This window comes from Mus pahari, chromosome 10, assembly GCF_900095145.1.
Source record: "Mus pahari chromosome 10, PAHARI_EIJ_v1.1, whole genome shotgun sequence".
NCBI classification, from domain to species: domain Eukaryota; kingdom Metazoa; phylum Chordata; class Mammalia; order Rodentia; family Muridae; genus Mus; species Mus pahari.
In genome coordinates, this window is record NC_034599.1 from 27,121,254 (window position 1) to 27,144,766 (window position 23,513).

Here is a 23,513-nt window from a genome sequence, read left to right on the forward strand (position 1 = left end):
CTGATGCTGCACATCTTGTCTGTGTAATCAGAGTTGTCTTTCTTCTGGTTTCTTCAGTGTGCTGAGTAATAAATGCTTTTGATTAAATATCGAACTGGGTAGGAGTTAATTCTTGTCCCAGTGAGATGGCTTAGGAAGTAAGACATTTACTGCCAAGCTTATCAGCCTGAGTTCAGTCTCTGGGATGCAGAGAATCAGCTTCCAAAAGTTAACCTGTCTTACACCCATTTGCCTTGACAGGCATTCATGTGTGCAGGGGCCCAAAAAAAGAACTGACCAGAACCAAATTGACTTTAAAATGAACCCTGGTTTAGTCTTGGCATTACTGTCAGCTTTCTTCTATAGAGCTTAGATATGTTTCCTTTGACTTGCATTTCATATTAAAGTCAGAAGTTCTGCTTATAATTCTCACATTTCCTTTCAACATCTTGATTATAAGATTATAATAATAGTAGCAATTTTCCTTCATATAAATAGTAAATACTTGTTGAGTAGTGAAGGCATATACTACTCTCCTAGTTATTTTAACAAGACCGACACAGATTAGTTTGTCAGACTAATTCTTTTAAACATTAGTATAGGACACTGGTTATTCAGTAGTCAAAGGAGTTGGTTCAGTAGTTTAGAGCACATACAGCTCTTATAGAGATCCCAAGTTCAATCCCCATCACCTACATCTTGTGGCTTTCAGTCACCTCCAATTCTAGCTCTAGGTCTGGTACCCTTTTCTGGAATTTGTGGCCACCTATATTCACACATTCAAATACAGCCTCTCTTATACACATATTTTTAATATTTTTATAGAAAGTATACAAAATTAGTGTACATTAACTAGTTTAAAACTAGAAAATTAACTAATTATCATTATATATTATTGTAAGATAAAATTATCTATCTATCTATCTATCTATCTATCTATCTATCTATCTATCTATCTATCTGACAGGATCTCTCTACATAGGAAATTAGCCCTGTCTGTCTGGAACTCACTATGTAGACCAGGGCTTGCCTCGAACTCATAAAGAGCCACCTCTTTCTGCATCCCAAGTGCTGAGATTAAAAACATGTGCTACCATGCACAACAAAAATTAAAAATATTTAATGTAAGGAGATTTGCATTTGCCAATAAAATTCTGTTCATGTGGATTTGTCATTTTCCTTGGCTTCAGGAAAGCGACTAAGTCTGTAGCTAACATCGGAATCTCCTTTAAGAACAACAGTTGATGAGGTACCTGCAAAACCAAGAACAAATCTTCAAATGTCACTGTCAAAACTTTTTTTAAAAGAAACTCAGTATTTTTAGAACAGGCCCCACTCAGCTCATTATTTCTTGCTGTTCCCACACCAGTCATTTGTAAGAGTGCATGTGGCCAATTGCATGGAGAAACGAGTGGGAAACGTGTTGGACATCTTTGAGGGAGTGTTACTTAGCATTTCTTATGCAGCTTTTTTAATTAAAAAAGTCTTCCAGGTAGTTACTACCTCCTACTGTTGTGGAGAAAAGATGGCTTTTGTGAGTTTCAAAGTCAAGTTTATACATCCCATTGCCTGAAAAGCACCAAGAATGGTTTCTAGATTTATGCTCCACTTGCATGAACTTTCCACTTTAGTTTTTATGCTCTAGAAAGAAACAACTTTTCTTTTCAACCAGCAAGGAATGCAGGAAAAGCCAGCATCCTGGGGTGTATACTATTCACTGGTGCATTGCTGTTTAACTGCATGCTGGCATCTATGTAAGATCAATCATTATGTGCTGGGGAAGGTTCTTTCTGCCAAGCTCTTCCTTCCTACTCTTGTTAGATAGTGTTGAGCCCTGAGATGCGGGAGGGAGCCTCAGCATTGTTAGCAACTGCTTCAGGTTACTAGTGGGCCATAGTTTATATAGTTGCATGTACTGTAGAAAAACCTATCCAAATTTTGTAATCTTTAAAAGCACTTAACAGTTTAAAGGTATTAAAGGAATGGATTCTGTATAAGAACAATTTGATGTTAACCTTTGTAGAAAGTCAATATTCAGAGTTTTAAGTTTCTCTAATGTAAATCATGTTGAAGGTCCTACTATTTCATAATTCTGGTATAGATAGGCAGTAGAAATTCAGAAGTTAAACAATAGTGTGTGTGTGTGTGTGTGTGTGTGTGTGTCTATCTGTCTGTCTGTCTGTCTATCATTCTGTTATTAACATGGCTACTTCCAAGTTTCACTCAGTGCTTTATTTGTATATTATATATTGTGTTTGTTTTCTAGGGATATCATATCAAAATACTACAGACTGGGTGGCTTAAATACCAGAAAGTATTTTCACAAGCTTCTGGAAGTTAGAAGTCATGACTAAAGGAGCTATCAGATTTGGTTTCCTCCAAGGTCTGTCTCCTTGGCTTGCAGATGGTTTTCATCTTACTTTATCCTCACATGGCACTTCCTCTAAGTGTATGGGTTTCTGTGTCGTAATTGCTTTTTTAAAAGAAAATAAAGATAAAAATTAGGTCCTGCTCATAAGAGCTCATTTACCATAATTACCCCAATAAAAGCTATTTCTAAATGAAGACACATTCTTAGATATTATTCAACATAAGAATTTGAGATTATTACAGTAGAAGATAACCAGTCTGAAATGGAGAATTAAGTTCACTTTAGGAGTGGTCAAAAGTATATCTCATATACATATTTGATAGAGAGTAGGGTCTTCTGTAAGTTCCCAGGGCAAAGGCAGTCAGAACTTTGGATGTTGGCCATGCCTCATAAGAGATTGATGTATAAAGAGAGATTGCTAGGGAGGTAGCCTGCTTTGCTTCTGTTGTCAGGTGCATCTGAGCAAGGCGCACACACCAGCATCAGGCACTCCTTACTGTGGCACTGGGCACGGTGTTTCCTGAAGGAGAGACTCAGCTAGTTCTCTGGAGACCTTGAAGGAATTCCTAAAGCAGTGCTCAGGTGACCTGTTGAGTCTTTGTCAGAGGAAATGGACAGACTGGCCATACACGAACAGTACAACTCAGTCAGCCCGTGGTGACATGCTGCCTCTGCACATGGCGTCTCTCAACACTAGAGAAGGGACCACATAGGAAATGAAGAGTGTGGAGTGGTTTGGCTTAGCATGGCTATGATTTGGGTCTTCATGGGAATCTTGGTTACCATGTGCATGACTCTGAAGAGGGGCAGAGAGGAACAGGGCCATAGCCTGCTGCTTCGCAGTCTGAAGACGGAGGCTGCTAGGTAGGATAGCATCCTCTGAACACTGCTGGGAGTTCTCTGAATGTCCACACTTGTAGTTCTGCTCAGTTTGATGAGATTTCTCCTTTTGTCAAGGACCCACGTGTGTCTTGTCTCCTTTCTGACCACATGGCATGATAGGATTGACCTCCACATTTAGCTCTTTTCTTATAATTACTGTGAACTAGCTGTGCAGCTGCCATGTGGTGAAATTGTTTTATTTTCATTTATAAAAACAATTAGACTTGGTTTTTAGTAAAAAGTTAGACTTTAGGTTAAAGTGAGCAAGTAGTTCAGTTTTACAGAATTATTTACCTCATGATTTTTCTGTTATTTATCGTGTTTACAGTGCACTGACTAGGTGGCAAGCACAGATCTTTGCCAACCCTCAGCTGTTGGCAGAAACCACCTGCAGTACACAATAAGCATTCTTTCTAGAAAGTGGTCTGAGGCGGGTATACAGGCTGGACAGTTTCTGTCCCACAACTACTAAAGAACAATTTTGACTTGGTTTATATTGTAATTAGTGAACTAATATTGATATACTATTTTAGGTATAATCTGATTTTTAGATTAGGATGTATATAGTGTTGGAATTTATTCTGTGGGTTTTGACAAAGCATATATATTGGTCATTAAAGCTTCCTAAAGAATAGTTTCATCATCCTACAGCTTTCCTATATGTCACTTACACCTTCTTTTAGTGAACCCCTGGTAAACATAGGTATTTGTAGCATGCTGATAGTTGGAATCACAGAATTCATAGCCATTTTCTACATATTTGTAGAATTCATACACGAATCATTTCTTGCATTTCTATACCCTGCAGCTCATTTGTTGTGTTCTTTAAGAACAAATTATCCATATCAGTGTTACAGATATGCCTTAGTTTATGTATCCATTGACCCACTGAAGTACACCCTACTATTATTGTGTTCTAGCAAGTATGAGTAAAGTTGCTATTATATTCATTTGCAGGTTTTGTGTAGATTTTAAGTTAAAACACTGAATCCTAGGAGTAAAGCTCTTAAATATTGCCTTAGTAGTTAAAGGGTAGGATGCCAGACCCCTCTGCTATATTTTGTCTCTGTGTACTAGGTAAATTCAAGTTGTCAGCTGGTAGTTGGTTAAGGCCAGCAATTTGCTACATTATGTTCAATGCATTTGTCCTAGGCAGACCATAATTTGCTGTGGAAGGGTAAGCTCATCCATGTGTTTAAATTATACTAGGACTCTTTTTTCTTTAAAACTTCTGGGAGTAGGAAGTGCGAAATTATATTAACTAGAGTCATTTGAAATTCTGAAATGTGTGGGTTTTGTCTCCTAAGGAGCATATTGAGTCGTTTATCTTTGTTTTCTAAGGTTTTCATCATAATACATACTTCAGGTGGAAAAGAAGCCTTCCCTGTTTGAAAATAACTGGCACCACTCTCAGATTCATCTTCCTAGGTGTGGAGTCCTCTGGGGATTGTGGAGGAAGGCCTTAGAGTGCTTTTTTTTTTTTTTTTTTGGTAGAAGGTATTATACAAGCATAGTGGTTAACATCTTAGTTCATTATTCGTTTAAGTGCAGTGCTATCAGAGGGTTTTTGTTTTTTGTGTTGGGGATGGGCTCCACTTGCATCAGTATGACCCAGTGTGTTAAGATGTGTTAAAGCTAGATCTTGATATCGGCATCTCAGAGCATCGAACAGGAGTCTAAGGCTTATAGCAAGCTCCACAGATAGTTTGCATGCACATGTGAAGCCCACTGATTCAGCCTCCATAGATGGGAGGAGTCAATACAGTTCAACATCGTCCTCTCTTCCCAACTCATGGGTATCTTCCTTATATACATTGGCACTGTGGCTCATTTAGAAGATAAAATCTCCTTTGGAGGTGTCAGCATTTTGGTATACTTGTGTTCTCTTAGTTCTCCACAGGATGATCAAGGATCACCTGTTTTATTTTTCAGCTATTCCAGAACACTCTGTAAAGTGTTACTGTCCCTCATTCCCCCCCCCCCCAAAAAAAAGAGGGAAAAGAAAAAAGCAATTTACAAACACTAGTACTATACCCAAGCAAACACTTATAAAGTAACTGAGAGTTTAATTTGCTTCTATGTAACCGATTGTCATAAAAATGTAGGTACTTGGAAATCTTGCCCCTCTAAAAAATCTGTACCTTTTCATAACTAAAAATTGAATAGAGAAAAATGGTTCTTTTCTTAAAAAGTAAAGAAAAGTCATATTAGTAACAATTTCATTTAGAACATCACATATTTTCAAGAGCAGAGGGATATATGGTACCTAGAAGCCATTTCATAAGTGTGTATGTAAGATGTTCTAAGTGCTTTTCATTAACCCTTAATTCTCACAACTTTAGATTCTGGGTCTTTATATCATATATGGAAAAGAAAACTTTAGCAGTCTACTGTTCAATGCAGAGCCCACATAGAAACTGGCATTCTGTGTAAAGAACAGATAGATCACAGTAGCAATTAATGAGCAGTAGTGACCTCTACTTGTCTACTTGTAAAAACCATAGATTCGTGCTGTAGATAAGATGACAGTGGGCCATCTGCTTCTAAACTGTTACTTAAGTGGTAGGAGACTAGAGACAGGACCAGGGAGATGGCCCAGTTAGATTGCTTCATGCACAATTAAGTTCAGATTCCCAGAATATAGGAAATGCTGACTGGGTGTGGAAAAGCTCGCTGGGTGTGGGAGTGGGACCTTGCCTCAAGAAGAATACAGAGGAAGAGCTATTACGATTACCAATATCAACCCTGTCTCCAAACGCGCATGTACACATAGATGCTTGCATTCATGTTCACCCATACACGTTTGTGTGTACACAGGCAAAGTACACACAAACGTGCACATACACACAAAGAAAAAAATCTAATGGAGAAATTTAGAAAAAAAATCTAGATGGAGAAATTTAGATAAGTTGTTTCACTTAATAGGAACAGTAAATGCACGATGCAGCCATGATTGGAATACTACAGATCCAGAACTGAGCTCTGACTGCCTCAGCTCTGCCTTAGGTCACAGACCTGTGTATCGTGTATACATTTTCACTCATTGCTGGCATACAGTTTTCATTGTCATCACTGATACTCAGAGATGACTTTGAACATATCCTACCAAGTGATAGCTAACACTTCCAGTCTCACAGAAGCCCTTGGTGAGACAGTTAAGTGTAGTAGTTATTGAGCTCTTCAAATTCTACTTTCTCCCTGCTTGATAAATGTCTAAGACTTTTCTGTTTGACTCTAAAATAAGTTACAAATAATACCTCTACCTTTGTGCATAAAGGGAGTCCACAGACTTAATGGTATTTAATGAGAAAGCTTAGCAAGGGCCATTTATGATTGCATCGGAGAATACAGTCTTACAGCTATCTCTAAAAAAAGATGTGGATGATGTGTATGCTCTATACTGCAGAACCTTACTGCCTAATGAAAGACAGCCCAAGTAAATGTAAAGATGTACCATGATTGTGTGTTGGTAGGCTGTGGTCTTAAGCTGTTCTCTCTTCCCAGTTTGATCATAGTTAAAAATCCCCACAAGCTTTTTGTAGAAATTGATGAACAGATTAAAGAATTAAAGATTAAAGAATATATATGTGTGTGTGTGTATCCAAAAGAACTTGAATGACAAACACATACATATTTTCAACACCAATAATACCTAGATAAAACAATGAAGTATAGCCTCAAACTCAAGTGGCAAGGCTGAAGAATTAGACTCTTACCTAATGCTGGAAGGTAGGGCTGCTGTGTGCCAGTTTGGTTTATACTTTGGTGGATTTTTAGGCGAATTATATACCTATTGCATTTCTTATCAATTCCATTCCATTCCTAATGAATTACACAAGAAGAAAGACTATGTTTATACAAAAGCTTTAACATGAATGTTTATAGCTGCTTTATATATAATAGTCTAAGACTTTAAACGATTATATTATCTGTGATCTATAGACTAACGAATAAGGATATGATAGCATGCATAGAATGAAGATTTACTTAGGAATAAAAGGATTTAATAATTTATGCACGTAGCAACATGAATGATCTTCAAAATAATGCTGTGTAAAAGGAGACAGCGCAGCTTTATTCCACAGGACTTCATTCATACGAAGTTATAGGCAGTTCAAAGTAATGTGCAGTTGTAGCGACCAGGGGTTGCCTGGCAGCAAGGGTAGAGGGCAAGATGTGAGGAAGGAGGAGATACAAGGAAACCTTCATGCCGATGATGTTTATATAAGCTACCTTGACTGTGGTTTCAGAACTTGTTATGATGTGCTTTTAAAAGCACGCAGTTCATTGTTTACAAATTGAATTCAAGAAGGGTAAGAGAAAAAATTATATCCAACCAAGCTGAAAATTTTTGTGTCCTCCATCCACTTACTCTTCTTCACGTCACCTTGTAGGTTTGCATATCACCTTTACTACACTGTTCTTGCGGACTTCCAGTGACATTCTGCTTCTTGTGCCTCTTGGCCCTTCTACTTCCAGAGAACTATCACTACTAGATTTCTTCCTGAAACAGACCTTCTGTCCCTCTGATGGTCAGAACTTGCTGGTTTCCTTTTCTACAGAAAGAACTTCAAACCCCTTGCTGTGACAAAATGACCAGTCATGCCTCTGCTCACCTGTTCTCATTCGTTCTCTCTGTCTCTGGCTTACATTTCAGTGCTCTACCTTTAAGAAAGATTTAATTATTTTTATTACAAGCAGGAGAGTTTTGCCTATGTACATGTAAGAGCACTGTGTGTGCGTGCGTGTGTGCCTGGTACTGATAGAGGCCAGAAGTGCAGCACTGAATCCCCTGGAATGAAGTATGAAGTTACAGGCATTTGTGAACTGCCATGTGGGTGCTGGGAACTGAGTCAAAGTCCTCTGCAAGAGTAACAAGTACTCTTATCTGCTGACCAATGGTTTATTGAATAAGCTTACTTGTCAACCATGTTTAACCATTAACTCACTCAACTTAAACATGCTACTCTTTTTTTGTTCTTGTGTCTTTTTAAACAGTAAAGGAAATTAATTGTTTTAAGGCAGTTGTAATTTATTTTGTCTTATTTGGTATTTCCTTGATTTAACCCAGAAAAGAAACAGAATCTCCTCAGGTGTTTGCCATTCAAGAGCCACCTCTGCTCCACTCTCCAAGTTGTGATTGAACATTGCCTTGTTCTTGCATTTCCCATCACCCACTTCTTGTATTTACTGTCTCCAGCCAGTCTCAAGTCTAAGTTTATCATTATATTAAAGCTGATAAAAATATTTTCTCCCCAGCCCTCATAAATGTGTAGTTGGAACTATACTCTTAAAACAAAAGGCAAATGAACAAGAGAGAGCTAAGCTGTATTAGTACACCATGCATGTAACATGAGACAATCCCAGTGGGCAGAAACTGCAAGAGGTGGCCTGGAGGCTCACTTAGCTCCAGCACAGAGACTTTTGGGAGATGTGGCAATGCTAGGAAAACCAATCTGAAAGGTGGGGAACTAGTGAAGAGACAGACTGTAGGCTAAAGATCTAGAGGGGTCAGGTTGGTTCCAAGGACCACCCCACCCTGCTCTCCAGTGCCATTGTGAGGCTGGTACTGAGGATGAATGAGATTAAATATTCTCTAGGGTGGAGGAGGGAGAACTCAGACCTTCAACCTGCCTCAGGCCAGGCCTTAGACTATTTTCCTCAGACCCTTTTCACTGGAGAACAACCCATGAACTGGAACTAGAGAATGACCCTGGGTACACAGGTATAAAAACATAGAAATAGAAATTCAACCTTTACTGATAATAAATCATAAATTTATTTTAAGCAGTTCCTTGATATACATATGGTTTTATTACTTATTGATGACATACTTTTTTATCTCTACATACATATTAACCTTGACCACAGGTTTATACTGCAAGATATAGGACATCATCAACATTTATATTTGATCATACTTGATTTTTTAAATCATCAATGCTATGTTTAATACTTAGAATAAATACTTAATATAACATTAGAAGTCTGTTTAGGAGCTGGGCGTGGTGGCGCACGCCTTTAATTCCAGCATTTGGGAGACAGAGACAGGCGAATTTCTGAGTTTGAGGTCAGCCTGGTCTACAGAGTGAGCTCCAGGACAGGTATGTGATTTTCTTTAGAAATAGAACATGTAGGTATAAAAAAGTATTAGTTTTCTTTGGGGTGTTGCTGGATTTGGTTTGGCACAAGATTAATATGGAAAGAAATTAAGGACATTGGCTTAAATGTTCAACTGGTCAACAGGGTGTTCATACCAGATAGAAAAAAACAAGGGGAAATATAGGTATGAACGTATTAGAATCTCTTGAATTTTAGCATTGGTTATGGTAGAAACACCAGAGATTTAGGGGAGCAGGTGTTGCGATAAATCTCCAACCCAAATATGCCCCAGCAATGAAAACACATCACAGTTAATATGATTACATGCTGCGCGCCTAGATTGGGCAGATCTACCGCTGCACTACCATCTTCCACATCTATGAGATCCCTTAGAACTTACGGTTTCTCTGGGCCTTGTGCTTCTGCTCCGCTTTTCTTCTTTCTCCTCCTCTGTATCTTCTCCCTCTTTCATTTTCTCCTTCCTCTCTCCCTCCCACCTTCTGCTCCACCTTCCCTTTTTATCTGCTCAATCATCAGCTCTCCTTTATTTTACAAATTAAGGTGGGAAAAGGTTTACAGGAAATCACCTGAGTGCTGACTCATTCCTTGTTCACAACCACTCACAGGAGAATGGAATTAACATCAAATATAATTAGCCCCAGGGCTATTCACAACCGGCAGGAAATTTTACTGAGAAAAGAAGAAACTGGAGTTTTAGCTTTCTGAAGCCAAATAATTCCCACTGAAGAAATGTGGTGTGACTGAGCAGCAATGGAGCTGTGCTTAGCTCACAGCCTTTGCTACTCTGAAACCCTTGCTCCTCTCACATAAAGTAAACCCACAGGGTTTGTGATGTCAGTGATAGCATTGCTGCGGTGAGGTTGAAATTCCTCTCGAGGTTTTGGTTGCTGATTCAAAGATCCTTCTGGAACTGATTCTCCGAGCTATCAGTGTGAACAGGAACAGGAACAGGAACAAGTAGATAGCTATAGATTAGGGGTGCGCTGGAGTCACTTGTAAAACTCCTTGAATTAGTGCAGTTGTTAAATGTAACCATTCCTAAAAGTTGCAGTATATAAGTTTACAATAATTGAATTGTATTACAATACAGTATTTTCTAACTGTTTTATTATATCTTATTATTTGTGTTCTTGAGGTTCCATTCTTCTCATGGGTTTGTATGATACAAATATTATATAACCAAGTGCTACTCTATATCATTTTTCAATCTCATGCCCCATTGGCACTTTAAAACCAACTGTAACAGGGTGCTTGTGCCACAAACACTAGCAAAGACCATAAATCAAAGCCATTTTCTTCACTGGGATCTATTATTAAACACTAGCACACTTGTAGGCATAGTACCCCCTCAACTTTTGCTTTATTGCAGAAACTTAAGGAGAAGCTACTGGCATAATATTTCTTACTTCTTGTGTAACCCCTCCTTATTCTGTCCCAGCCTATCCTCAAGATCATTCTTTTTCTTCTTTTAATATCTTTTTTTGTGCCTTTTCTTTCCAAAGCTGAATCTTATTTTGATCCCAGATGATTAAAAGGCATGATTCTCTTCTTAGCACTGATGCAGAATAAGATAAGAAACAAGATATTAGAGCAAGTAGGTCCAATTGCCAGGGTTTTAGGCTACTTAACACATCGAGTGGTTTAGACTTCCCTATGTGCTGCAATAATTATTTGACGTGTGTGTGTGTGTGTGTGTGTGTGTGTATGTGTATGTGTGTATATGTGTATGTATGTATATAATCAGTATATATGAACTGTATTTTCAGTGTTATTTACATTAGTGAATACTATTTTCAACAGAATACAGTTTCATTTGTTTATGATGGATTATTTATAGTAGGAACACAGACTCTGTTTACCTTCCTCAAATATATAAAACTGTTTTAAATAATAGATCCTTTCACCATTAGGGATACTTAAGAAACAGCAAAATAAGAAAAAAGGTAGATATTGTCTACAGTGGAATCAGCAGCTTAATGATGATTAGACAAAGGCCTCTAAGATTCTCTAGGTTTTCATCATGGTTAGGTGATGGCTGAGATGCCTAAAAGCCCAAGAGAGACAGGATTGTAGCCTGACTCCTGTTGTATGCACATATGCATTAGTTTCACTGGAATGCCAAATCTAGAACTCAATATTTGATTTGACCAATGTTACAGTGTGTGAAGAGGTGTGCCGAGAGCAGGGATTACAGTGAGGTATTCAGTTGATCTGCTATAGATCTGCACAGGGTGGGAATGGACTTTTCCCATATGCCTAAATTGTACATTGAGACAAACTTGAAAGGTAAGCGTAGTGTACATGATGACATAGTCTTCTGAAGAAGCCCACCAAGCCTTGGGCAGTTTCCAGAGGAAGTGATCAGGGACTCCTTACTTGCCAAGTTTCAGATCTCGCCCGAGTTCAAGAGCTAGGCTAAGTATTTTGATTTTAACTCTGAAAAGTGTTCACAGTGCGATTCCTCCTTTCAGAAGTTGAGAAACTGATTACTCAGGGCTCAGCCTAGAAAGTGAGTGAGCTATTTTCCAATCTAGTCTTTGTGCCAGGTTTCAGGTGTTTATAAATTGAATGGAATTAAGCTATGATGGGAGGAATGACATTTGAGAGTACCTTAGCTTATGTACACAGAGAAAAAAGATGGTATAATATCGTCCATTCATCTGGTATAGGAGCTAGAACCCTGAAGTCTTCATTAGCCAGCAAACTGGGATAATAACAGCATTTGGCAAGTGATTTCTGCATGCATTCTAGTTAGACTAATCTGTTTAATACTCATATATACCCTTTTGAGATAATCATTATCATTGTGTTTGGAGAAGAGAACTGAATTACAAAGAGGCCAAGCTGCTTACCTAATGTATCAAGTGGCCTATTGCTTTTGCCAGGGATATCAGTCCGTGTGCCACACATCCTCTTGTAGAATATATACAAGGAAAAAGGGGGATTTTTAAAAGTTGGTTCTTGTCTTAGTCAGGGTTTCTATTCCTGCACAAACATCATGACCAAGAAGCAAGTTGGGGAGGAAAGGGTTTATTCAGCTTACATTTCCATACTGCTGTTCATCACCAAGGAAGTCAGGACTGGAACTCAGGTAGCTCAGGAAGCTTGAGCTGATGCAGAGGCCATGGAGGGATGTTCTTTACTGGCTTGCTTCCCCTGGCTTGCTCAGCCTGCTTTCTTATAGAACCCAAGACTACCAGCCCAGGGATGGTCCCGCCCACAAGGGGCCTCTCCCCTTTGATCACTAATTGAGGAAATGCCCCACTGCTGGATCTCATGGGGGCATTTCCCCAACTAAAGCTCCTTTCTCTCTGATAACTCCAGCTGTGTCAAGTTAACACAAAGCTAGCCAGTACAGACAGTCTTACCAGTCTTGCACAGATTTTACTTGTTTGGAGAAACAGAAGTTGAGTAAAATATGTTTTAGAAGAATTTTACTAATAAAACATATTTAATACATCATTTTGCAAGACATGGCTTTAATAATCCCCAATTCAAAAATTTTAGGCAAAACTGATAATCTATTAACAACTCTTTTTCAGCTTACTCTGCGATTATGTCTTTATAGTTTTAAGATGTGCCATAGAATATTCATCCAGAAATTAAAATAATAATGTAGCAAACAATTCTGTGAAAATAACCCCTCACAGATGGAAGCTATACAGCTCAGAACTTTATGAGTCACACTCTTGGAAGAGTCTCATTCTTCCTCAGTCTGTCAACAAAGGGAGATGCAGCGTGATGGCGTTTTCATATTACGCCTTTAACATCTGCTGCATGGTGTCCCGCTTTTATCTCTATCTGAGGAAACATCTATAAATATTGGTAAAGATTTTCACTATACATTTTCTCAGATTGTCTATCTCTGTATCCATTCTCTTAGCCACACCACACCTCTGAGTGCCTGGAGCGTGGTATTTTCTGGATACATCTTGTTAGGGTTTCACCTAAGGCTGTGCAGACAACTCTGCTGTAAGGGCAGTATGGCGTGCTCTGCAATGCCAGTCTGAGGCACTGGGTGGAACGACCTTTTTCTTCCTTTCTTCTTAGCTGCCGTGCTGATTCCTTAGCAATAGTGAGTATTGTAATTTTAAATGAGTCAATATTTCAGAAATTTATTTTTACTATGTTAATTTTAAATGAAAGCCATAGGAAAGTGAAGAAGAGACTCATGAAACAATTTGAATTATGGCTTTGTGTCAGTCTTTTAAAAAACGCAACATAAACATTGATTGTAGTGATATCAGTGTCTCTAGATTAAGATCTCAGCAAAGTAATTCATTAGCTAGAAATAATTTTACTTATTTGATGCTTAGCTTGTAGTCAGATTAGATATTTTGGTTGATATAAAAGAAATTCAGGGCATTTAAAACAGAAACTAACAAAGCAGACTTGGATATTTGGACTGAAAACTACACATAGCTTCATATACTGATAGCAACAGATTGTTTATTATTCGTCTGTGTGACTGTCATGTGGTATCCAGAGCCTTGGAGTGGTAGAATCCCTTGGAAAGGGCTGTGGAGTACATGTCTGGGATTGAGTTGGCAGTGTCACACTGGTCTATTGGCTGGATTGGCATCCTCTCTTTGTTGCTTTTCTTTAGGTGGGACTCTTCCCTGGTCATTGTGTCGAGCTAATTAACCAGAAAGTTCCTCAGTCAGTGACCAACTCAGTGCCAAAACCAGGTAAGTTCCCCCTTCTCCCTTTGGGTCACTGTGCCCAGCTGGGTGCGGATACATGCAGTATATTTTGAGAAAGTGTTTTGCTTGCTTTACTGTTCTTTGCATTCATTGATGTAACACATGTTTTAAATGGTTTTGATTTTTAAGTGCTTTCCTTTGTAGAGCATGTTACAAAAGGCTTATGTGCATTTCATTGTTGGGTAATTTTAATGGACTGTGGGTTAGGTTAAGCTTTGTTATTATTTGCTCTTACAGGTACCTAGTAGGAGGCTAGGGAATGGTGGATAAGTTGAGTAAGTTAGAGAAGTGACATGGTCTGTAATCCCATTATATGGGAGGGAGAGGCAGGAGAATCAGGAGTTCAAGACCAGACACACACACACACACACACACACACACACACAAGGAGACCTGAAAGAGACAGGATGACCAGCCTATCTAATCTGGGTGGTATGACTGACTAGTTGAAAATTAAAAGATGCAAAGAGTATGTATTTTATCTGCAAGAATGGGCATCTAGCAGTTTTGAACAGCCTTTCTAGTCATGTAGTTTATTTCTAGCATGTAAATATGCACCACAGGCTACAGAGACTACGACGCTGTAAGTGATTTATGGAATGAAGAGATGGAGATTTTTAAATGTATGTGAGAGGTTTTACCTGGGTGGGTGGGATTCTGCTGAATTCCCAGTAGAGGATGCCTGGTTTCATATGCATTTTTATTTTTATTTTCTAAAGAAATGGTCTAATTGTGTAGGGCGGCCTGACGCAAACCTTCAATCTTCCTGCCTCTGCCTACTGAGCATTAGGGTTAGAGCTGTATGCTAGCTATATGGCTTGACATAAATGTTTAAAAAGAAAAACAAAACCAGAATGAGTTTTGGAGGGAACAAGTAGTGAAATCTTACATTCCTTTGTTTCTTTCTTTTTATTTTAATGAAAGAAGGAGACATTTCTGGGTCCCCAAACTCATGTGAGCTGTTTTTCCTGAAGCACCCGGAGAGTCTAGGACTCATGGTTTTGAAGCAGGAAGAGAGAGGCTTCCTGCTCCCTGTGGAGTGCACTGCCTGGCCTGCTCTCAGCACCCATCAGGCATGTGGGAGCGCGGAAGGGGAGCAGTCTTTCACAGGCTATCTCTTGAATCATGGGTAGGGGTCATTGTTCCAGTTTCTCTTATGCCTATTTGTTTATTTTAGGGCGACTAAATTTATTTCTCAGTAAGGAAACGTATTCAGAACAGTCTTGTCTTACATGTACAAGTCAATCCTGCTTGAGCCAGGATTCTCTCTCATTTTCAAGAAATTTTGTCATCTTTAGAGTATTTGATTGATAAATATTTATCAATAGCGTCGGTGATTATGTTTCTTTTACAGTATGGCATTAGTCATGTAAAAGGCATTTTAAATATAATTTATATACCATGAAGTTCACCCTTTTAAAATTCATAATTCAGGGCTGCTGGCAAGATGGCTTCACAGGTTAAGATGCTTGTCACTCAAGCCCAGGGACCTGAGTTCCATCCCCAGAGCTCACGGAAAAGTAGAAGGAGCAGAACTGACCCCACAGAGTTGCCCTCTGACCTCTGCACTTGTTTAAATACAGCACGCACATACACACAAACAAACCTTTTCATATTTATAAAATGAAATATATATTTCAAGGTCTTTAGTGTCCTCATAGCTGTAAAGACACTGTGGGTTGTCTTTATCATCCCTATAAGAAACCCTGTGTCAGTTAGCAGGCGCTGGAGACTCTCTGCTCTACCCTCTGTCTGTATGGCTTTCTATTCTAGACGTTTTATATTTTGTAGCTGGCTTCCTTCACTCTGCATGTTTTCAAAGCTTTCCATGCTGTAATATAGCTATAATTTAACATTTGCCTATTTGTGTGTTGTTTTTATTTCTGACTGCTATGAACAATCACATGTAAGTTTTAGACATGTTTTCATCTTTCTGGTATATAGGTTTTTTAAATTAATGTTTTGATTAATGTAAAACTAATGGGTTTCCTAATGATACATAGATATACACTGCTATACTTTGCCCACATTCACTCACAACTATCCTTACATGTTCTGTTCTCCCCTTCAAATAGATATCTGCTTTCATGCTGTCTAGATTCTGCACCTGAGGGAGACCAGACAGAGTTTTGTCCTTTAGTTCTTACATGACAAAATGCATGTGTGAACTTAGCCTTCTCCTTCCCCATTACCCTCTCTTACTTGTTGATGTCTTTAGACACTTTCCTCCCCAGTTCATAGTCACTTTCCTACTCCATGTCACAGTATACTTATCTAAATCTGGATTTGACTTGTAGGAGAGATGTGATAGCTGTCTTGCTGAACCTGGCTTATTTTGCTTTACACAATGACTCCAGTTTCATTTTTTTCCTATAAATCACTGTTTGATGGCTAATCTCAGTTGTCACCTTGACATACCTGGGAGCAGTCCTATTTATGGCTGATGTGTGTATGTGTCACACTTAAAAAAATGATTCATCTGTTGATGGCCAACCTTTCCTGGTTCCATATTTTGGCTGTTGTGAATACTACAACAGTAAACATGAATGTGTATGTGTTTATGGTCTGCTGGTGTAACTTCCTTTGGATATGTGTCCAAGGGTGGTGTAATAATCACTGTTCTCACTGCTGTGACAAAAAACCCGACAAAGCAACTTAAGGCGGAGGCTTTGTGTTGACCTAGTGTTGGGGTGCTCACAGTTCACCATGCTAGGGGAGGCCTGGCGAGGGGGATACGAGATAGTGGGTCACATTATGTCCTCAGAGTTACTGCTGTTGTGATGAAATACCCTGACTGAAGCAACAGGGGAGGAGGGTGGTGATTTGGCTTACACACTTCTACACCACTGGCCATCTTTAAAGGAAGTCAGGACAGGAACTCAGACAGGGCAAGAATCTGGAGGCAAGAACTGATGCAGAGGCCATGGAGCTATACTGCTTACTGACTTGCTCAGCCTGCTTTCTTATGGAATCTAGGACTACCAGCCCCCACACAATGGGCTGGGCCCTCCCCCTTCAATCACTAAATAAAATCATTGAAGGCTTATTTACAGCCCATCTTATGGAGGAATTGTTTTAGTTGAGGGTCCCTCCTCTTAGGTGACTTCAGCTCGAGACATAAAACTAGCCAGCTCAGTCAGGAAGTGGAGATAGGAATGCAGCTGGCTCCTTCCTCTTTCCCCTTTTTATTCAGTATGGGAATCTAGTCCAGGAGACAGTACCGCCCACATTCAGAGTAAGTTTTCCCAATTAAGTCTTTTTAGAAACACCATAGATATGCTCATAGGCATATTTATATATCTGAATCACCTAGGTGATCTATATGTTTATTGTCCATTTGTATTTTTTCTATTGAGAACTGTTTAATTTACTTGCCCATTTATTGAATGATTAATTTGTGGGGAAATCTTTATAGTCTAGATGATAACCTCTTCTGACTTGTACAGTTGACCAAGATTTTTACCTGTTCTGTAAACCATCTCTTTACTCGGCTAATTGCATTCTTTGCTGTGCAGACTTTTTTTTTTTTTTTGTTTTTCGAGACAGGGTTTCTCTGTGTAGCCCTGGCTTGTCCTGGAACTCACTCTGTAGACCAGGCTGGCCTTGAACTCAGAAATCCACCTGCCTTTGCCTCCCAAGTGCTGGGATTAAAGGCTTGTACCACCACGCCCGGCTGACAATTTTTAATTTCATGCACCTGTACTTTGTCAGATCTTGAAATTATTTCCTCAACTATTTCAGAAAGTCCTTTCATGTATGTGCCTGTATCTTAAAGTGATTTTGTAGGTTTTTTTTTTCCTCTAGCTGTTTCAGAATTTCAATTCTTTATTAAGTTTCAGAACATATATTAAGTTTTGGTAAATTTGGAACTGAATTTTGCACAGCATGAGAGGTGTGACTCTCGTCTCATTCTTCTACGTGTGTATATCTACCTTCCTGAAAATGATTTCCTTAATCCTATACATGCCTTGAAAAATCATTAAGTGGCTTAAGTTACATGGCTTGTTTCTAGACATTGCATTCTACTCTTCTCTTAAGAGAGAGGGTGCACAGAGACAGAGAGGGGCAGGGCAAGAGCGTGAGAGAGAGTGCCACCTGCCATGTCCTTTGGATGCTGTAGTGTAATTTTAGATCAGGTCTTGTGATGTAATTACCCTTGCTGTTACTGCTTAGGGTCTCTTTGGCTGGTCAACATTCTTGTGCTTCAGTGAAGATTCTTTTTTTCCAGTTCTGTGAAGACTGTTGTTAGGATTTTAGTGGTAATTACATTGAGTATATAGATAACTTGGTAATTCAGCCATTTTTACAATATTAATTCTTCTAATCAATAATCATGGGAAGTCTTTCCTTTTTTTCCAAATTTTTTATTAGATATTTTCTTCATTTACAATTCAAATGTTATCCCAAAAGTCCCTTATACCCTCCCCCGACCCTGCTCTCCAACCCACCCACTCCCGCTTCTTGGCCCTAGCATTCCCCTGTATTGGGGCATATAATCTTTGCAAGACCAAGGGCCTCTCCTCTCAGTGATGACCAATTAGGCCATCTTCTGCTACATATGCAGCTAGAGATGGGAAGTCTTTCTATTTTCTAGTGTCTGCTTCCATTTCTTCGTTTTGTTTCTTAAAATCTTCATAAATGTCATTTGCCTTGTTTAGGCTTAATCTTAGGTAGTTATTTTATTTTTTAAACTATAGTGATTTTTTCCCCCTCTTGATGTCTTTCTCAGCACATTCATTATTGGTGTGTAGAAAAGCTACTAAAGTGTTTATTTATGCCGGGCAGTGGTGGCGCATGCCTTTAATCCCAGCACTTGGGAGGCAGAGGCAGGTGGATTTCTGAGTTCGAGGCCAGCCTGGTCTACAGCGTGAGTTCCAGGACAGCCAGGACTGCACAGAGAAGCCCTGTCTCGAAAAACAAAACAACAACAACAAACAAAACAAAACAAAACAAACAAAAAGTGTTTATTTATTAGATCTAAGAGTCTCCTGGAGGCCGTTCTGTAGGGTCTGCTAAGCTGTGTGCAAAGGACAATGTGCCCCTCCCCTGCTTATGTTCCTTTGACACTTTCTCAGCCCTTACTGGTTAGTTAATACTTTAAGCACTGTGCTGAATGAAGAGTGTAGTGATTGGATACCTTTACCTTTCTCCTGATTTAGAGCTATGCTGTCAGTTCCCTCTTATGGTAACACTGGCTATAGGTTTACCGTAGGTAGCCTTTATTATATTGAAGTATGTTCCTTCTTGTTCTTCAATTTTTTCAAGAGTTTTTATTTCTCAAACTTTATCAAAGGCATTTTTTGCATATAATTAGATTATCACCAGATTTCAGTCCTTAAGTCTATTTATGTGATTCCTTTTGTTTGTTACACCATCTGTGCTAGTTAGTTTTTTTGTCAACATGACACAAGCTAGAGTCATGGGGAAGAAGGAGCCTTAATTGAGAAAATGCCTTCTTACCACACTGACCTGTGGGCAAGGCTGTAGGGGTACCCCCTTGATTAATATTGATGTGGGAGGGCACAGCCCACTATGGACAGGTGGCCCTTGGTCATATAAAAAAGGAACCGTAGAGAGAAAGCCAATAAGCAACATTCCTCCATTGCCTCTGCCTCAGTCCCTGCCTTGACTCCCTGCCCTGACTGTTCTTTAGTGATGGATTGTGACTTGGGAGTTGTAAGTTGAAACAACCTTTTTCCTTCCTATGCTGCTTTTAGTCATAGTGTTTTATCATAGAAACAAGCTAAGATAGCATCCTTGAAGCCTGAAGCAAAACGAACATGGTCATGATGTTTGGTCTGAATGTGCTCTTGGTTTTTTTGCAAATATTTTATTGGGAGTTCTTGTGTCTCTATTCATTTTGGAAATAGGTCTGTGATTTTTCTCTGTTTGTTGTGTCTTTCCCTGTTCTTAATATTTGGACAACACTCACATTCACAAAAGGGTTAGATGGTGTTCCTTTTCTTTGTATTTGTGGAACAGTTTGAGAAGAACTAGGGTTAAGTCTTCTTTGGAAGTCTGGTAGAAGTCAGTGGTGAATCTTATGAGTCCTGAGATTTGGGGGCGAGGGCGTGGTGGAGGAGAGGAGCTTTTTTCCTTTTCAATATCATCGATTGTTGTGGATCTTTTAAAGTTGTTTTTTTTTTTTTTTTTTTTAAGTTTTTTTTTTTTTTTATATGTAAGTACACTGTAGCTGTCTTCAGACACTCCAGAAGAGGGAGTCGGATCTTGTTACAGATGGTTATGAGCCACCATGTGGTTGCTGGGATTTGAACTCTGGACCTTTGGAAGAGCAGTCAGGTGCTCTTACCCACTGAGCCATCTCACCAGCCCTTAAAGTTGTTTTTAATCTCTTAATTTGTGTGGGTTGTATGTTTCTTAGGTTTTTTTATTTTCCAGTTATTTCAGAATATGGTTTCAATTTTTTTTCCCTGAGACAGGATTTCTCTGTGTAGTCCTGTGTGTTCTGGAACTTACTTACTCTGTAGACCAGGCTGGCCTGGAGCTCAGAAATCCACCTGCCTCTGCCTCCCAAGGGCTGGGATTAAAGGCGTGCGCCACCACTGCACTACCTGGCTCAAATTATTTTCTAATGATCTGAATTTTATTGGAATTTGATGTACCTCTTTTTTTTTTTTTAATGTTTAATTTTGTTATTTTGGGTATTCTAGCTTTTGATTTTATATGGCTTCATCACTCTTTCCCCCTCCCAGCCCCTCAAAGAGACAACTCTTTGGTTCATGTCTTCTTTTTCTTGTTAGTCTCTCAGTCATCATTTCATTGTTTTTTTCCCTTTGATGTTTATTATTTCTCTCCTTCTGCTGTTTTGTGTTGGTCTTGATTTTTCTTTGGCTTTAAAGTACATCATAATGTTGTTTATTTAAGCTCTGTGAGTTTTTAATCTAAGGATTCATTCTGTAAACCTTCATTTTTTTTTTTCTGTTTTTGCTGCATCTCAGAGGTTCATTTTCACTTAGCAATATTTTTGTATTCTCCCTGACTTCGTTAGTGTCCATTGGTCATTCAAGAATATGTTATTCAATATCCCAATTATTTATGTAGTTTGAGGTATTATAGAAAATAGATGATATTGATACTAGTTGTATCAATCTCAACTTGATTATATTTATTAAGACTGGTCACATGACCTAGAATGTGGTCCACTTTAGAGACTGTTAATTGAGCCTCAGAGAGGAGTATTTATTCTGTAATTTTTGGATGGAAGATTCTCTGTTATGTCTATTTCATGTATGGTGCAGTTTAACTTTGAGGTATATTTGATGATGTTCATTCTGGTTGATGTACTTATTGCTGTGAGTGGGGTGCTGAAATTGCCCATCATATTGTCTTAGAGCACATCTGTCCTGTCTGTCAGTATTATTTGTTAATGACATTGGGAGCTCTAATATTTGGTATACATATACTGACAGCTGTTATCTTTGTTTTTCTCTTTGTTATTAACTAGTAGCCTTTAATATCTTCTACTGCTTTGGGTTTGTAATCTACTTGATAACATCGGATGTGACTGTTTCCTTGGTCTCTCTGTGACCAGCTAGGTGTACTGCTAGGCATCCTTTTGCTCTGTGTTCTTTTGCCACTGACTTTCTAGGAGCAATCTCCTAGTTGGACCTTTAAGAAAATCCCATCAGGTAGCCATTGTCTTTCAAATAGTGAACTAAGACCTTAGCCACTGTGTTTCAAATAGAGAGCTAAGACCATCTACAGTTAAGGTTCTTGCTGAATCCTGTAATTTTGGTGACTACTTTTTCTCATTGGTTAGACTGTCATTTCTTTTTAATTATTTACTGCAGTGTTGGCTTGTTGGTCATGAATTGCTTTACTATATGCCCTTATTTTCTAGCCAATTTAAAAATACAACTTTGCTAGACACAGCAATGTGTATTGAGTATTCTTGAGAGGCTTAATTCCTAGCACCACTCAGAGGAGCAAAGGGCCCTTGTGACAGCAGCAGCAGCAGCAGCAGCAGCAGCAGCAGCAACAGCAGCAGGAGGAGGAGGAGGAGGAGGATGCCAAGCAAGCTTAGGAAGGGTTCTGAAAGTCAGCTGCTCTGTGTGGCAGCTGCATGACTTAGCAACTTTGACTTATTCATTTTTCTTGATGGTTTTCTTTGGTGGAGACTACCAGTACAAATTGAATGGAAGTCGAAAGCATGCATACCCTTGTTTTATTTACAGTCTTAGGGGGATGATTTCAGTTTTTGGCCATTGGGGAAATTGTTATCTGTTTGCAGTTTCATAGATGTTTATTATCAGACCAAGGGACTTTTCCTTTAGTTCCGTTTTGTTCAATGTTGTAAAAGTGGTTGTCAGATTTTTAGAAAAGCCAAGTTATTAAGGTGATTGTGGATTTTTATGAGTACAACCAAAAATGTTGTCATTTCTTTAGTGTTGTTTCATCTGTCTTCTTGTGTTGGAGTGAAAATTTTAGTAGTCATTACGTCGCAACTTGGGTAATTTCAGTCAGCGGTGTTCTTAAAACCCTGGTTTTTAAAGCCTAATTTAACACTGGCATGAAAATGATCTGTATTAATAACATATTTTCATGTTTTCAAGGAAAAGTAATGCTTCTCATAATAATAATCTCAGAAGCCTCTACAGTTGAGAAAGTCAGTCACCTGCAGAAAGGCTTAAATTCACAGAATTGCAAGTCATTGTTAATTTTAGATCATTAGAAGAAAGACAAGTATACCTTCAACAGCTAATGGTTTATCTTTTAGAACAACTCAGAGTGGGCCTAAGGAAATGTGCATTCCTAATACAGATTGAAAGAGCTGATGCACATTCAATCAGCCTTGGGCTTGTTTCACACTTTAAAACTGTCTTTGCCTACAGTATAAACAACTCGAATGTTCTATTTATTTTTAACATTGCCATCTGTCACTGCAGGATGCCAAATCAGAAAGATGCAGCTATAGTTTGAGTCTGAAAACTTAAAGCTTCCTATATTATTATACAACAAGGGCAATGGGAATTTTTTCCCCTTTAAAGCTGTTTTTTTTAAAGTATTCTTATTGTGTTCAATAACTCATGTAGATGAAAATGAAACTTGAGATATTGTATCTTGACCAAGACAGCAAATAGCCATAGTGCTTAAGGGGGGAAGGTACAGTTTTGAGAGACGAGAAAGGGAGGAGAAGCAGGGGATAGCAGGAGATAGCTGGATGGGAGAAGCTGCAGCTGTGCCCTGAGGGGGAGGAAGTGCATCTCCTCTGGCCTTGGGTTGGTGGCGTTCATTCATTGAGGAGCTATTGGTATCTCTTACCAGTTTGGAAACACTCTCAGCTGTTGTCTCCTCTCTTCTCCTGCCCACATGACTTACATTCCATGGTACTGGTACTCTTCCCTGATCTTGGGCTCTATTCTGTTCCCTCTATTCTCTTATGTCTTTGTATGGATACTTTCTTTTTTTTTTTTTTTTTTTTTTTTTTTTTTTTT

The 23,513-nt window shown here is 38.8% G+C and overlaps 1 protein-coding gene across 4 annotated transcripts in view; it reads left to right on the top strand.

Moving 5' to 3' along the window:
• Positions 1 to 23,513, top strand: part of Arhgap32 (Rho GTPase activating protein 32) — a 231,681-nt gene that overhangs the window by 163,283 nt on the left and 44,885 nt on the right. For all 4 annotated transcript variants that reach the window (XM_029543772.1, XM_029543771.1, XM_029543773.1 and 1 more), the window contains one exon: positions 13,962 to 14,043. In XM_029543772.1, coding sequence (XP_029399632.1) covers positions 13,962 to 14,043 — 82 coding nt within the window. The remainder of the gene's footprint in view (positions 1 to 13,961; positions 14,044 to 23,513) is intronic.